This window comes from Pleurodeles waltl, chromosome 1_2, assembly GCF_031143425.1.
Source record: "Pleurodeles waltl isolate 20211129_DDA chromosome 1_2, aPleWal1.hap1.20221129, whole genome shotgun sequence".
Lineage (NCBI taxonomy): Eukaryota > Metazoa > Chordata > Amphibia > Caudata > Salamandridae > Pleurodeles > Pleurodeles waltl.
The window spans coordinates 326,241,830-326,259,855 of NC_090437.1; the positions used below are offsets into that span (position 1 = coordinate 326,241,830).

At 41.4% G+C, this 18,026-nt stretch overlaps 1 protein-coding gene across 12 annotated transcripts in view; it reads left to right on the forward strand.

The window, feature by feature from the left end:
- Positions 1 to 18,026, forward strand: part of MPDZ (multiple PDZ domain crumbs cell polarity complex component) — a 1,044,214-nt gene that overhangs the window by 259,194 nt on the left and 766,994 nt on the right. For all 12 annotated transcript variants that reach the window (XM_069238948.1, XM_069238974.1, XM_069239000.1 and 9 more), the window contains exon 14: positions 7,859 to 8,005. In XM_069238948.1, coding sequence (XP_069095049.1) covers positions 7,859 to 8,005 — 147 coding nt within the window. The remainder of the gene's footprint in view (positions 1 to 7,858; positions 8,006 to 18,026) is intronic.

Consider the following 18,026-nt stretch of genomic DNA (forward strand, 5'->3'; position numbering starts at 1 on the left):
GTTGCAGTGCATCCTCCTGAGCCAGAACATGCCGGAGTTTGTGATACAAAAAGGCGGTCACCTTATGAAAACTGTACATTTGTTGTATAATTTGATACTATGCATTCATATGCTACTTTTCTTTTGCATCAATAATAACAATGTTTGTTAAAAGTGCCTTTGTTTGAAGTAGGTGAGACTGATATAATCTGCAGTATGTAGCAGCAACTAGCATGTTGATGGAATATGCAGTACGTGCTAACATGGCATGTGGTCTTGGCCTGGATCAGTTTGGTATTACACATAGAAAACAATAAATAAATGTAACCAGGAGAACAGACATTCCTTGCGAAGGATGTCATGCCCTCTGGTAAAGATTTGGGTTTTCAAAGCTGAGACTGCACCACTTCGATCTTATGTTTTTTTTTTTTGTAGAACAAAGGATTATAAATGATCGTAACAAGGCTTTCTAGACAAAGTAAAACACTAAAATAAGTGTTCAGATCTCCTGGACTAAATATAAATATTTGTTTTTCCAAGTTCCAGCTGACTTTATTCTATCATAAAAGATCATAAAAGCACGCAGAATAAACAATACAATAATACATCTTAACAGTCACAATTCATTATTATCCTAAGCCTTTAAAAATGCAATCCTTCTCATAAAAACAACATTAAAATGATATAGAGCTGACCGCCCCAAACTCCTGTCTGCTCGGCTAACTGCCCTTCATTGATTTTCTACTGCAAATAGCCAGCTTTAGAAAACAACACACACTAAAGCAGATATCAGGGCTATTTAACATTTTAAGAAAAGCTAAGGCCACTCTACATTTAGCTAACCTTCTTAATAAGGGTTTAAGGCAAACCTGAAAAACCTATGATAAAAGCCACAAGAAAACGTAAAATGCAGCAAAGATTGTTTGCCCTACCATTGCAAGAACAAGGGGGCAGCGAGCCACCCCACAAATTGTCCCCATTGTTAAATCACATTAAGTGCCAAACACTCCCTGACCTAAATCTGAACAGCGGCGATCTCTCCCAACGCGTTAGCTCCAGGGTAAGATACAAAGGTGTGAATCTGACTGCTAGATAGAATAAAATGGCAAATAGTTGGTTTACGAATGGCATCCTGAACCCTCTGTAGAGCAGTATACTCACCAAACCTCAGCCTCACCACCCTTTTATCGGATTTAGTAATTGAACCAGGATTGCTGAACAATTCAGGAAGACCAGTACTAGCCACGGACATACCAATATAATTCAGCCAGGGGATGGAAGGACCTTTGTCTAAAACTACACATCCATTGTTATTTCCCAATTCAAACTTGCCTCTTTATTGCACCACACGCTCATCCAGCATGGCACCAGTCTTATATTGTCTGAAATACGCTCTTAATTCAATTTGGAATGTGGGATGAAATTTGCGCTCGAGGGCAGAAGGTTCAGCAGCCATCTACAAATGCTGTTTTCTTCTAGCTGCATAGCTGTGGAATTTTGTTACCCCCATACTCCAGCTCCATATGCAGCTGTAGTAATGCATTGCATTTTATAAACTTTAATAAAAGGGGAAATTGTGAACCTGCTGTTTTTTTTTTTCAACTAAATTTAAAAAGAAACCCGCTGATCTTCCGAATTTCCTCCAGGCAGTATTTACCTGTGTCACCCAGGAATTACTTGAGGAAAAATCCACACCAGGGTAACAAAAATTCCCAACAGCGCTAAGTGAATTTTTGCCCACTTTCAAGACTGATATTGTTTTCCTACCAGGCCCAGAAGCCATGAAGTGAGATTTTCCAAACTGTGTTTTTATATCCAAGTTACACACAAAAATCACAAAAGCATCAATCAGGCTCCTTAATGCACGAGGGGTTCTAGCCAGCAGAACCGCATCATGGGCTTACAGTAAAACCGGGACGGCAGAGTGGCAATTTTCAGCATGTCCAGAGTTGATCTCACACTCTCTGTCCGTCTTTTTTTCATATACATCAGTAAAATGCATTGCCCATTCCTGACCTGAAATATTACTGCTCAAACGATTAGTTGGAAGGGCATCTCTCTGATAGAGCCAAAAAAGTTGGGAGGTTATCTTTAAGAAGGACATTTAAAGTTGCTGCAGAATCTTTAAGGTGCCACACTACCCTTAAACCGTTGTTAGTGTGTTTGCTAATACTATCACCTGTTGTTCCTTTCAAAAGGAAAAACACCTTTGACACAAAGGGCATTATGATCGCTCCAATGGGTTCAATCACTACGCTGTTTATACACCACTGCTGGCAGCTTTCAGAGACAAATATATTGTCAATAATTGATCTTTGACCCTCTCCTCTATATTTTGGCTTACTTAAGCAAGAGCCTGGAAAATAGTTAACTACGTCTACCAGGTACAACTGCGCCACTGAATCCCTCAAATTCAGACCCCTCAAATCCCGTGGAGCAACTTCCAAGACCATGCTCTTAGAACAAGGCTATATAATTTCAATACCCATTTTTGCGTTGAAATCCCCACAAATTAAAATTCCCGATTGGGAAATAAAGATCTTTCCTTGTGACTGTAAACCTGCAATAAAACAAAATAACTCTTCAATAAATTACTACAGGAGTTCGAAAAATCATTATTATAAAAATTCACTAAATACAAGCTAAAAGAACACTACAGTCCTGGATGACCAATGACTGGTAAGCGGAACTACCTGTATCCATAACAGAAACATTTAGGGGGTCATTCTGACCCCGGCGGGCGGCGGTCGCCGCCCGCCTGGCGGGAACCGCCATTTGACCGCTGGCGGCATTCCGACCTGCCGGCCCAGCGGGAAGGGGGCCTGCAACATTGAAGCCGGCTCCGAATGGAGCCGGCGGTGTTGCAGGTGTGCGACGGGTGCAGTTGCACCCGTCGCGCTTTTCACTGTCTGCTAGGCAGACAGTGAAAAGCAGGCTGGGGCCCTGTTAGGGGGCCACTGCCCATGCCAGTGGCATGGGCAGTGCAGGGGCCCCCAGGGGCCCCAGGACACCCTTTCCCGCCAGCCTCTTCCTGGCGGTGTAAACCGCCAGAAACAGGCTGGCGGGAAGGGGGTCAGAATGGTGGATTTGCCCAGCCGGGCGAAATCCGGCGGGAAACCGCCGGACCCGGTTTTCTGACCGCGGCTTTACCGCCACGGTCAGAATGGGCAGGGAAGCACCGCCAGCCTGTTGGCGGTGCTTCCTCCATTCGCGGCCCTGGCGGTCTTTGACCGCCAGGGTCGGAATGACCCCCTTAGTCTGCGGTTAAGCATAACCCAGATGGCAAGGCCTTTACTGGCTCTCCCATGCGGAGAGAAAACAGATGGACAGGAATAACAGGAATAACCATTACAGACAACTGATGAAACGTCCCAGTTTTCTTGAAGAATAACAAAATCAAAATCACCGATAAAAGAAAGCAATTCTGGGTTGGAGATCTTACTTTTAAGGCCAGCCACGTTCCAACTAATTAAAGCAAAATGCTTATAATTGATTGGACCATCGACATGCAGTTCTCTTAATTGAACCCTACCAAAGGAAATATTACATTACAGAGGTAGGGGAGGATTAGCGGTATCCAACTCAAAAAACGGGAGCATGGGGGTATGTATCAGTGGTAAAATGTACAACAGTCTCACTAGAATTAATGTATCAGTGATAGATTGTACAAAAGTCCCACCAGAATGACCCCAATTTATTTCCCTATCTGTAATATATAGAGTTAATTTCTGAGAGCCCATATACTGTCAGTCCAACCTGTTAAGGTCAGTTAACAGTTCAAAATGGTTATTACTCACAACATTAATATTATCAGGGATTTTTAATGTTCAAAGAACCGAAGATGAAACTCTGTGCTGTTGAGGATCAAAGGGCCTATAGAAAAAGCCAAAAGGCAGAATTCTGACATCACCAGACATGGTAAAGGCCTGAAAATTCAGGGACAGAATTTTTTCCGCAATTAGAGGGTACCTAAAATTAACAATAATACAGTCGCCTCGTATGGACTTAGTAGAAGGTCCAACCCAGGCGACTCTGCAGGCCAATAAAATATTTCCATAGTCTCACACATCAAAGTTGGAATCGTTAACTAACCAATGACACACTATGTTTTCTTATATTTATTAACTGTTTCTTCAACTTTTATTGTTTGTTTTAGTAGACGATATTTCCATATACTGGTGCAAACTTTGTATAAATTAAGAAGGTTAAACAAATCTGCTAAAAACAGGGACCCTGCTGGTGGACTGACAGTGTTGTATAAGCACTAGTGCTCTAACAACCATATTATTACTTCTTCAGACTTTGCTCACATGTGTACAGCTTCATGTTTCTGTAACACTGTACAGTAAATCACTTCTGTATACACTGTTTATGGAAATGAGCAGTTGTTTAAAACAGTTGTTATTTCGTCTGCTGTAAAATTTTCCAATTTTATGTTTTTTGTTTTTAATTAGGCACAGTCGGACATAACAGCGCTTCTCTGCTTACTGCACCCAATTTTGTATGTGAGACACGCATTTTTTTCTAAGGAGTTTAACCAGTTGCATCTTATAAGAAAGCAATGCTCCTAGTTACTGTGGCATATTTCTTGGTACTAAAATATTTCAGTAATTCTCCTCCCTTAAGGCCAGTACAATCTGTGGCATTTAGTCAGTTTATTTTGAAAAAAATGATTGTGCAGCCAAATACAATCTTTGACCCTTAAATTGCTACTTTCAAAAGTATAACTGCGCAAACTCCTTTATAGAGAGGTGGACTAACGTGCTACCCTTCAATTTGGGTTTGGCGACTTTTTTCAGTGGTTGCTTTTCGTTAAAGATCCTGCCGTAATAAAAAGAGACTTTGCATCACTTCCACATGCTGGGACAAAAGCTGTTTTAACCTTAAATTCTGTCCATCTACCCACATCGAAGGTAGCCATGGCAACAACATGACATCATGTGCTAAATCTCTGTAGCAGAAAGACTTTGTCCACGCATCTTTTCACTGAAGCTTCAAAAGGAAGGCAGTGGATACTGCCAAAATAAATGAAGAATAAGAAAGCCCATGATGCCAGGCGTGGAAAATGTGAAAGTGGACTTATTAGCAGAACCCTGGTAAAAAGCCTGAATGTGTCACCAATAAAGTTCTCTCAATTAGCTGTATTGGAATCAGTTCACGACTCACAGGTGAATAGACACTACAGGATCAGGGGATTGACTGAATCACATTGCCAGACCCCCTACACCCTAGAAGCGAAGAAAGACATTAATGGGAAAAATGTGGCAAAGGACAGTTTCTTGGATGTGTAGAACCATCATTTAAAATTTGCCTGAAATACTTTGAGGACTGAGAGGCAAGTGGTCAGTTTATTTGAGGCAGTTTGAAGATGAGGGCTTGGATGGGACTGTTTAATATCTCTGGTCTGTTGTGACCCATTCTAACTTCAGGCTAATTCACATTAAGATTTTTATAGGTCATGGTATAAAAGAACACAACTACACCAAAGGGTTCTAGTAACAGAGCTGACATGTCTTAAATGCCTAATGGTCTTGTCACATTCTATTCATTCGCTGTGGGAATGTCCAGAAATAGATTAATTTTGTTTAAAATGCACACTGGATAAATATCTACGGTGGATGTTTAGTTTGACTTAAGCCTCAAGTAGGCAATAAAGGCAACGAAGAGAGTCTAATACTCACTAGATATAAAACGAGGGTTTATAACCGAGGTATGATAATTGTTTGCAGGTAGTGATGCTTGCCCTCATATGTTGACTAGGTGCGAAGATTAGCACAGGAGAATGACCATGAAGCATTTACATTTGCATTCCCCCCTTATTGTCTAACTCTGTCCGACAGTTGACCCAGTCTGACCATTTTATGTTTTGGGGTGAATTGCTTTTGGCCTTATTTTCAAAGTTGTGAGTAAGCCAAGCTTAAGTGTGTAAAAACAGATCAGCTCACATTACTGCTCAGAAATATATGAATGCAGACAATCTGCCACCTTGGTGGATTATCTGCAATTGTAATTGCAAAGATAAAGCTGGGAAAGTTGTTTTTGAAGAGATTTTGCGGTTTAATTTGCACAGTTGAAATGTACAAAAATGTATACCTGTAGAAAGCAGAAGTGCCTTTCCACTGTAAGAAAGGAAAAAATGGTCTCCAATATTTTATCGTGTGGGAAGGTGTAGAATGTAGAGTTTATTTTAACACTTTCACCGACATGAGCCTTTCATGCAAATTAAATACACTAGGATACAACATAAACATTTTGAAAAGAAAAAGAGAGAACATGTCAGCCACTCTATATGGTAACTCAAGGGTGTGGTTGTAGGTTGTCATCTGATAATAACAGTCCCTTAACTGAATGTCCAGCCAGAGGTACATTTTTGTAAAGGGATAATTCTTTGTTTACTTATAGAAGATTTAAGGTAGTTAAAATAATGACCAATTCAAAAAAAAAATCCTTGATAATCTGGTACTGTGAAACAACCTAAACATTTTTGTATTGTGTCCATGCAATATAAAGATGCACTCTAAATAACACTAGAGTCTATGAACAATCTTATCATATGAGCTGGAAGTCCTAGGCAGTCTACTACAATTCAGGGTCTAAGTTCTGCACTGTCGATTACGTGTCCTAATGACTCAGGGCATCGGACAGGATGCTAAAACATCTGTCTTGTATAGTTATATGCCTTAACTTTGCCCTCGATTGCTGGAAAGCCCTGGGATATGGGTGAAGATCAGATAGATCAGAGACTTTGAGCCCAGGCAGCTAATAAGATTAACAACTATCTGGTGCTAGGTATACCCATGAGACATGGAGCATCCTCTGACCTACTGGTTCCCACTAGCACCTAGGACATACTGGCTTGGAGTGAAGGCCCTAGTGCACATTTATTCAGTGGGACTGTATATTTGGGACTTCCCACATTCGTCACAAGGCTACACCCAAATATCTTTGAGAGTAATAGAAACAACCCTGTGTATTTCCTGTGCCAGAAAGTGGAAGATACAGGTTTCCACCAAGTCATTTGTGTCATAGTTCAGTGGAAGTTCACTGCACCTGCACGGTTCTCCAATGCTCCAAGCACATCACCAATCAAAAGGTTGTGCAGATCTTTACAAGTGTGTTTTGGGTCAACTCCCATGGGGGTTCTGCCTCACTGTAGGGGGAATAAGACACAAATGGGAAAAGGTTTGTGCATCTCAGGGTTGACAGATCAGCTGTCATGAGCTGGGTCTGTTCTTTTCCCAATTAGTTCCGTGATGAAGACAAAGAGGAGGTCACCTGGATGTAAATTCAACCTGGCATAGTGCACTCCTTGCAAAAAGAGTAGTTTGTTTCTGACCATAACTAGAGATGGAGCTTCACAGGAAGCCAAACCCTTTCTGGGCAGTACTGTCTTCCTTAGAAGAGTTCTGGGATAGCATAATAAAAATAGGGATTCGACTAACCATCGAAGATGCACTAATGGAAGCTGCAAAGAGAAGTTATTTAATGGAAGCTGTGCTCACAAAAGCAACGGGTAGGCCAAACGCCTTTTTGGACTGTATATTACTGTAGAGGAAACCATCCGCACAGCACATATGTGCCAAAACCTGTAACGTAAATGCCCATGTACTCAGAAACCTAAAAATTCAAAGCACAAAGATATGAACACACTCAGACAAATTGTCATGAATTGTTTCATAGCTTTGTGCCTTCCATGTGTAGTGAGAAATTACAACATTTGCCACTGCCATTGCCCAGTGACCAGTAGTTGCTCCTTAACCGAGAGGAAACACCTCACAATCCATATGTTACCAGTCTTTGATTGTGACTCAAATATTTGGAAATATTTTATTGACTTGAATCTATGACCCCAGTTGTTTGTGCTTTTTTTCGTTTCCAGGTGGCTCAAGTCTCCAAATTCAGTGAAAGTAGTGGATTAGGAATAAGTCTGGAGGCTACAGTTGGACACCATTTTCTTCGGTCAATTTTGCCAGAGGGTCCGGTGGGCCGCTGCAGCAAACTGTACAGTGGAGATGAACTACTGGAAGTAAGGATGCACATTACTCTTGTTTGTATGATGCTTAATTGATTGACTTTTAGTTTGAAGAGCTTAACAACTTTAATGGGAACTAAAAAGCAGCAAATAATGGCTGAATTGAATGACATTCTTGGCGCAAAGCTTTAGACCTAAATTGTAGATGTAGTCCTTGGCCCTTGTTTATGTCTGTGTACACAGGCACTAAGTGTGGCCAACATAGACTGGTTTGTGATCCCGATTAACAAAGTGTACTATCAACAGTACATGTGCTAACGGAAAGAGCTAACACATGCCCTTCTGCTGACTCCACTCAGGAACCGGGGTGCAGTGATGCCCATGCAAATATAGTCATGGTTCCCCTGCTAAGTGCATTGTTTCTTTGCAGATGAAACCACTATCTCCCTTTGGAAGGGGCTATGGACTTACCCATTAATGAAGGAAAAAAATATTACAGACAAAATACCGTACTGGTAGTCAGAGGGTCCTCAAGGGCCTGTTTGTGTTTGCATCTGTGATATGGCACAGGCACACAGTCGTAGACATTCTCTGTTTTCATGATATCCCCTCTATTCATGAGGATGCACCACCATGCAGATAGAAAAAGCATTCACTTACATTGTACTGCCATAAGTGGGTGTTAAAAAATGTATGGCATCTTCATTAATCCCAGATTCCAACAGGAGTGCAGTAAGAGGGTCAGATGTTCTTTGTGTCACATAGTCAGTTTGTATAACGTGCGCCCTACAAATCTTAATTAATTTTAAAAGCACTGCGTATGTTCATCCTAGTTTTATATTTTCAGACAGCTACTCTACTCACAGTAAAAAGTAACAATTCTTTTATTTTGTTGGAAAAATAATCTTGGGCACAGTCTCAACAGCCATTTAAAAAGAAGTGTGAAAATGTGGTATTGGAATGTAATCAAAATAAAATTTGTTCACCAGTTTTCCATTGGTTTCACCATTCAGCATTTGCACCACCTAAAGTTATTTTTTATGCACTTTTGCTTTCTGTGATTCCTTTCAGTGCTGGTACTTTTATAGAGATTTTAGTTCTAAGTGTACAGCATATTTTTGGTTCCTCACAATTAGGACTGCCAGACCTGTGTTGCATAGAAACAAAGGAGAGAGGGGCTAAGCACTCCTTAATGTTTACATCTGAACTGTTAAGCTCCCTGAGTACTCTCAAAGCCTAAAAGTTGAGATTTGTGCGATGTTCATTTGAGGATAACACACAAAAGAGACCTACCACTGTTTCCTGAGCTAGTTTTGTGACCTTACACTAGTGATTAAACTAAAGGTCCCTCTGCATTCTAACGCCTCCACTGGTAGACCCCAGATCACAGAGATGTGTATTTTCTTATTTGCTTATACCCCTCTTTAGCCTTCTACTTCATGGGTAAGTCTCAGTTAAGGAAGGAATCTGATCGGTTCATCTATGCTGAACTGGATTAAAAAGAAAAGCGAGTGAATTCTCTGTGTTAGAGATTTTTCATAGAAAACTTCGCTTCAGCTGTCAATCAAAACTGGAGGCAGTCCTGACCAAAATAGTTCTAAGCTCAGGCAAGCTCCTGGAGTACACTGTTACTATGGCTTTGAGCAGTCACCCGCCAATGTTTTTCTGCAGCCTGGCAATTTAATCATATTGATATGGTAGCTACACGCTTGCAATTGAGGTAGTTTGTCCAGTGGAGTTGGGGGTACGTACTCCTACATTTCACTTGAGATTAAGGACAGAAGCCTGATCTTGGGCTGTTTGCAGCATCTATAGATGAAGAGAAAATGTCAGCACTTTAATAGTTGTATGTCTCTTAAATATTAGTCAGAACCACACTGGTTATTCCTGGGCCAGAGGCATGGAGTCTGGTTTTCAAATTCCAGTGGCTGGCACCTACTGCTGTCACACTCTTGTTCTAATTTGGAGGATTGTTGAAGTAGGCCAGGGCCGTGCAGTGCTAACACCACCTGGTGCATCATCAGAAAGGCGAGCTCTGCCATTGAAGCAATTGTGTAATTGTGCCCCCAACAGTCTCAGTACCTCACTGGTACACCCTCAGCCTCCCTGAGTGGCCACAAGTAGCCAGCAGGACATGGTGAGGGCAAGGTGGCAGTTGAGCCTTTGGCACCCTTCCTGAACTTGATGTGCCCCTAATCATACTCTATTGTCTTCCCCCTGAGTCAAAGACAGTTTTAAAAACCAGCAATTGCAAAGTCAGTAGGTCTCATGAAAGAGATTAGAGCAGTTGGCTTAGTCAGTGTTTAGCCGTGTCGTACAGCAGCATGGCTGGCTGGTTTAAAAAAACATTCCAAAGCCAGTAGGTCTTGTCTACGTGAGTTATTGCCTTTGCATTGTTCTAGCCATATCATACAGTAGCACAGTGGCTGGGCACCTTGGCTGAAAGTAAAAAAATAAATAAAATAAAAAAATGAATAAAAAAGCGCCATAGCTGCATCGTTGTGCTTTTTTATTGTGTGGGGTGAGAACAGCACAGAGGGAGGGCATATAGAGGTCAACAAGGACAGAGTATGTGGGAGAAAAAGTGATTTGAGATGGCCAATGCTGACCATGTTACGGTGCTTTATTTTGTTTATTGCAAGGTGGGGGTAGTAGGCAACAGGGAGGGAGGGGGGATGGATGTGTGAGGAAGGGAAACGACATGGACAGCGCATGGGGTGAGAGTGAGAGCAGCAACACAGACAGGTGGGGCAGGAGGGGGGTAAAAGTGAGAGTAGCAATATGGACAGCGGACTGGGGCAAGCAACAAAACAGACAACGAGTGGGGCCAAACAACAAGATGGACAGCCGGAGGGAGCAGTCAACAATGTGGATAGTAAGTGAGCTAGGAGACAGGTGCTCTCAACACAAGGACTGTGATGATAAAAAGTACACATATGGGAATGGGCGGGAAGGAGAATAACTACACAGACAGCAGTTAGGGGTAAACAATAACATGGACAGTGGAAAGGGGGCAAGCAACAATATGGACCGTGGGTGGGGCAAACGACAACATGGACATAGGGAGGAGTAAGCAACATCACAGGCAGCTGGGGCAAGTAACAGAGGCTCACAGACCGCTAATAAAGTTAAGCAGGTAAAATGGATTCTGGCCTGAGGCGAAGATCTGCTACCAGTATAACATTGTTTAGGTGGAGAAAGGAACTTTAAAGACAACAACTGTGATAGCCTAAAGTACACATATGGGAGGCTGTGCAGGAGGGAGAGCAACAACACGGGTAGCTGGAGGGGGAAAGCAACAACATGACAGCGGGAGGAGGCAAGCAAAAACAGGGACAATAGGAGGGTGTAAACAGCAACACAGACAGTGGGAGGGGGACAAGTATACTGAGGTTGAAGCAGCATGAAGGCTGGGGCCTTGAAGCAACTTGGAGGACGAGTACATGAGGGTGACAGCTGGATTAGACATACCCTCTAGTTCAGTGCAGAGAAAAGAAAAGAACAAAAATTGTTTTACATCGATGTTTAAGGCAGAATCTGCCCATGAATTGACAAGAGAGCATTTTATGAAAATGACACCCTGAAAGCAATTGTTTTTCCAATAGTTAAAAGTTAATATTTTGGTGCAAAATAGTATTTCACATGAAAACAACAAGCTTATATTTGATGGAAATTGTGAATGAAGTGCTTGCATTTAATCACAATTTATATTTTCAGAAAGTGACGTGTTTAGAGAAAATGATTGTGTTTCCAAAATGTATTGATTAATGTATGAAACTCATAAGCCATCTACAAAGCAGCAAACTGCTGTACAAATACAGTAATACTACAGAGCCACACCACTGGGTGGGAGGGGGAATTACATAGGTGACTTCAGATGGATATCCACTAGGTAAGATGATAAAAGGGGGTGGTGGTTGTAGTAGAAGCGAATTGAAAATTGTTTGTGCAACATACATACTAACATAGGCCTGTGAATTTTACCCCTGTTACCATGAATCAAGAGACTGGTGAGATGGCTGGAATGTTAGTTAGCCCTGTAAATGCGATGTTTGTTCCCTTTTCAAGACTGCTTACTGCAGGAATAAATGTAAATCACTGCACAAGTCCTCAGCGAGTGCACCTGCATTTAAAATCTGCACAATACCTATGCTTTCCTGTTTTCAGTTTCTAGTATGGTTTTTCAGTGTTTTCCAATGCTTTGTGGTGATGGTGTTTTTATACAGCTTATAAAACGTTGCCATTTATTATTTTATTTCCTCGTTCTTTCCTAATATCAATTCTTCCTTTCTTTATTACTGCTCCTGTTTATCTTCTCTGTACCTTTTATTTGTATTTCCTCTCCCAAATAACAATTCGGTATTTCTCTCACCTCCCTGTCACAATTTCTAATGTTTATACCCCTATTTCCAGCAGTCCAGTCGCACACTGTGTCTAGGATGCCCATAGATGGGCATATGTTTGTACCCATTAAGATTTGATTACAGCAAAAAGTGTTAATGGTGAGCACTTAAGACACCTTTCTGCTGCTCTATTATTCAAACAAATCAGAAATATCAACTGAATGAGGATTTTCTACTTTGGATCAATATTGTGGTGTGCTGCGTGCTCTATTATTGTTAACTAGTGTCACACTGCCCTGTTTTTGTCTCGAGATACGAAAGAAGAAATGGTTGAATAAATAATCAGTGGAGCGGGTGCTGTAATTTCGGAACTCTGCTTAGGCCTCCCTATGCGGCCTTTGATGCCTGGTACTTGTTATTGCACCATGGTCTGATGATGCCCTCTGCAGTTCTGACAATGAATGTATTATTTTCTGCATCCCAAAATCTCCCTGGGGTTACCCCATCATCTTTTCTTTTAGGCATATGTCTGTCTCCATTGCCTCGGCCCCTTCCTCTTTCTCATCCCTTACCGTTATATTGTTGCTAGGCGATGGGGAACAGTATTTTGCATTTTCTCCCAAAACGGGCTAGGACACGCACTGCATGTAAGACCTGATGAGATTGCTGTGTTCTCTAAGATATATCTGCTTGCTGCAGAAATTGTTCAAACTTGACTAATGTTTTCACTATGGAGAGGGAATCTGTCTGCAAATTTTTTAGTTCCTTCTGCATTTCTTCCCATATTGTATCCTAACATTTTGTAGTTCTTCTGTATCTTCCCCCACATGCTCTGTATTGGCCGGCCCCCACTAATAAAATGATGGTATTATTGACTTGGCAACTCATATTTTTCTTGAAATGTTTTATACATCATCTCTGCTGTGGTGATGATCTGGTATTTTATTTTTGCTCTAAGTTTGATACCGTCATTGTGTATGCACCACATAGGATGTGGTGTCTTATGTTTGTTTGCCATGCCTGGAGGCCTAATGTCAATAACTCGGAGAGTAGTTAATCCTGACATGTACTATTTGTGTGGGTTTATGGCTTTCATTACTAATGTTGCTGCCTCCTCTCAAATATTAAGGTCTGTTTATCAAGTTTGTTTTTGATGTCTTGCATCACAGTAGTGAGTCCTTTATATGTGTCTGTTTTTTGCACTAGCAGAAGTTGGTAGACTCTTCTTATTCGTTATGATTTTGTATGTGCTTAATTTGTTTGTGCACTGCGAGTGATTGAGTCTAGTGGTCAGGGGACATGGTTGGTCATATTAGCCTTAGATCTGCTAGCATAGATGTGGTCTAATGTGAAATGGTTCTCATTTAAAGGGACTTATAAGAATATTTCAGGCATTAGTGGTGGTGGATTATTATCCATTGCGTCACATGCCAATGTTAATGTTTTTTCTGTATGTGCTAATGCTGTAATTTTATGATATTGCTAGATGAGGTACCTTTGCTACTTTATGTAAGTCCTCATTAATATCCTCTTAATCTACATATGTTTGTTCTTTGCCACCCCTTGTCTGTGCGGCATAAACCATCTGTGGATGTGCCTGGGTTTAAGGCATATATGATGAGGTAGGAGATGTTGGAGCAGTTGCGTGTAAAGGCACAGCTGTCTATGGGACATATCCATCTTCTGAGGAATTTGGACAAATGTCCTTTGCACACACTATTCTAAACCATGTGAAATCATCTTTGACTGACTGGAAATCAGTTTTTAGTTCCTCCATTGTTTTGCACGAGACATATTATCTTGTGATAGGTTAATGTTTTACATTGTGTGCATGCCAAAGCAGCTGCATCTGCTTTTGCACACAAATCTGTTACCCTGTAAGACTCGGCTAATGCCTTTTCTTGGGCACTGGGCTAAACCCATTGTGCCTAAATGATCACTGGATCTCTGCTTTTTATTAAGTTGGATGAGCTGTATGTAATATTTCCTTGAGTGCTCTTCCCAGCGTTTCAGAAACATCCATGCATGCGGGTGGACCACCTATCATCTATGTACACATGGTTTCCTGATCTGGGGACATGGCAGTTGAAATCTATTCTGTGACCATGGTGAGTGGTGATTTAAGGCAACAAAGCAATGCACAACACTCACCTAAGTGCATGCTTAAGATGGTCTCTTGCTAGAGTGGGTTCACACACTACTTGCCGCCATATGTCAATCCTGGTCTCACATAAGCTTTGTCTGGATTCCCCCATGTGCGACTGTACAAAATCTGTATCTAGCAAGTTGATTGAGGAATTGAGTTCAGCTGTCGCCAGAAGGTTTCATTGAACTGTTAGATCAGTGACTTGCAATAATGTGAAGCACAATAGACACAACTTCCTTCTCGAATAAAGGCAAACACACTTTCAGAGGTTCAAAATATCCAGATCTATTTCAATATGAGCATCACTGCTACAAATAACAACTTAAAATTTCACTTTATGTGTACAAAGAAAGAGGTTTAGGTGTTCAGAACACCCTAGCCCTTCCAGCCTCTTAAGTCTGTCTTTATTTCCATGTTACACTGTAGTCATTGTTAGGAAATCCAATAAACGTGCAAAAGTTGCAGAAATGTATTATCAGAGTCTGTTCTTTTTATGCTGTTTTCCTATCCCAGAGATTCTGGTTGCAAGGATTGTTTCAGCTGACCCTTGTCAGATGAATGGCTACAAGTTGAGGAGTAGTTGTTTACCGGCTGACAGGGTTTTGGACCAGGCACAACTGACACAAGATCTGATGAAATTTGTAGTATCTGGGAAACCAATAATACATTTTGTGGAGCTAGGCAGTGGTTCATCATGTGGTTTTGGTACTAGAACAATTAACACTAAGAATTGACATACCTCAGTGAAAACAGAAAATTGTACAACATGACAGGTTTCCTTTGCACAAGCTGGAGTCTATATTTAACTTTCATCCACAGGAACGAATGTCTAATACAAGCATATTCTTGCTCTACAACGTCTTCGGAGGTATCTACTAAGGAATGTAAACAATACTGTCTTTGGTAGCAGAAACGTCATGGCATACAAGATACCTTGGGTTGTTTTCCTAAACAGTTTACACTATGAATGAAGTTCGCTTCATACTGTAGGATTTTGTGATCATTTGAAAACCATCGCAAGGACTGCTAAGAATTGATTTTTACTAACCTTGTGGGCCTTGTTTATTTGAAAGCAGTGTGGGGACTGTGCTCCTTTTAGGCATGTGTGTGAGTTTCTCAAGCCAATTTACCTTTATTTTCTATGCAGCACTCCCTGTTCTACCAGTGCATTTTCTGTCCCGTTGGTGGGGAGGGGGGTGTTTGAAGGGAAGGGGAACAATCTCCGCCTAATATGATTACATTAAATATGTAAGTGTGGTTTGTACTGGTGATGTTGTCAAGCGATAGGCCCTCTTTTAACACAATAGGTTCCAAGTTTAATTTTGACATGGTGGCAATAGGAATGTATATTGAACACTATCACAAACATGTTTTACTAAGGCATGCAGATTCAAGTCAGACTCATGCACCTTTTTTCTCCCAAATTTTCCTGTCTGCATCACATACTTGGAAAAACAGAGCAGTAGCTGCCCGTTCTTGTTTCCAACCTTCGTTGTCTGCAATTTATACACAAATTAGTAGATTTCTTGGGTTAAAAAATCCACTGTAGTCAGCTAAGTTTCAGCAAAAACAGAATAGGGACCTTTTTCTGAGCCTGTTCTCTATTATTGAAGATGTTAGTGAAATGGGCCTTGTCCTCCTGTATGAGGCCGTACACCTTTTATAGGAAGTCTTTTCAGGTACCACTGCCATGTAAATCTACGAACAGGAGTGTTAGATACAGCGCTGTACGGGAGGATAGAAATTTTGAAGGCATCAAATGCCTCAGCTGTCGTTGTTGCCACAATCTTGATACCTTAGGTTTTAAAAGGCAAATCTCCATCCCGCTGTAAGTGAAAGAGAATGACATCACAGCGTGCCTCTTACCTTGAACTGAAATCATGCTCCTAATTCAGCTGTGAACATGCAGACCACTACACAGCAGTGTGCAGTGAACAGTGGCTAAATCCATATGAGGTGAGCCATGCTCTAAACGTGTGCGTAGAATAAGGGCCATGGAGTTGAGGTACCTTGTGGGTGGTCAAAGGGGCATATTAATTGGCTCACCATGCCCAAAAGGGTATTAGTTGGAGCATTCATCACACGTAAGTATTTAGAGGTAGAGGCTCCAGTTCTATTGTTGTAATGACAGAAGACACCAAAGCAGTAAAAGTACAACAGAATCCGTAGTTACCCTAAGAAACACTAAAGTGTAACCTGGAAACAAAGACAGACTTATAAGAGGTTGGAAGGGGCAAGGGGTTCTGGACACATATATAAACCTCTTGCTTTGTGCACATAGAGTGAAATTTGGCACTTGCCATTTCAGTTCTACTGAAAAGCAAAGACTCCTTTCATCTGTGTTATATCAGTTAAAATCGGGATTTACTGAAAAACGGAAACTCTAACAATATCTAAAATGTATTGTTGGATGTGGTTCGTGAGGTGTCAAATAAAACAGTTGAGAATGACTTGAAACACTTGTTTCCAACATCAGTGGAAATTATGGAGTACGGGAAATGCAGGTCCCTGCCCAGGATGCTAAATTTTGGGAGGCCTGGCCCCAGGAAAGATAACACATGAGGAGGACGTGAGGGTAGGGTTGTACCCAGTGCTTAATTTGTGCTTGGTTTTCTGGTGCAGAGCACCGGCACTTATTTTTTAGGGCCGGCACTTACTTTACTGCCTCAAGCATTTACTGCAAGCAAAAGACACATATGGGAAAGCGGAGGAAGAGAAAAACGAAAAAGTGTCAGAAAGGGGAAAAGCATAAAGCTGCAAGAGTGAGCTGAAGGGGGAAAGAGTGACTGTAAATGGTTTAATGAGGCCCGAAATGGCTTCAGGATTACGCTGCCTCAGTATTCCGTACTGCCACTATTAATTGCAGCAGCCACGTGTTTAAGAGGAGAGCTTTGAGCACTGGCACGTTTTTATTTACAAATTAAGCACAGGTTGTAGCATCAGAAAATCTTTGGAAAACGGCCGCAGTGTGGTGAAATGTTAAAGCATGCATGTCCTTTTCTTTTGTATTTTGGAAGCTGGTATTTCCCCAGAGATTTGTTTTATACGTTAAAGAACTGGATCAATATCACTGGCTGAATTGAATGACATTCTTGGCGCAAAGCTTTAGACCTAAATTGTAGATGTAGTCCTTGGCCCTTGTTTATGTCTGTGTACACAGGCACTAAGTGTGGCCAACATAGACTGGTTTGTGATCCCGATTAACAAAGTGTACTATCAACAGTACATGTGCTAACGGAAAGAGCTAACACATGCCCTTCTGCTGACTCCACTCAGGAACCGGGGTGCAGTGATGCCCATGCAAATATAGTCATGGTTCCCCTGCTAAGTGCATTGTTTCTTTGCAGATGAAACCACTATCTCCCTTTGGAAGGGGCTATGGACTTACCCATTAATGAAGGAAAAAAATATTACAGACAAAATACCGTACTGGTAGTCAGAGGGTCCTCAAGGGCCTGTTTGTGTTTGCATCTGTGATATGGCACAGGCACACAGTCGTAGACATTCTCTGTTTTCATGATATCCCCTCTATTCATGAGGATGCACCACCATGCAGATAGAAAAAGCATTCACTTACATTGTACTG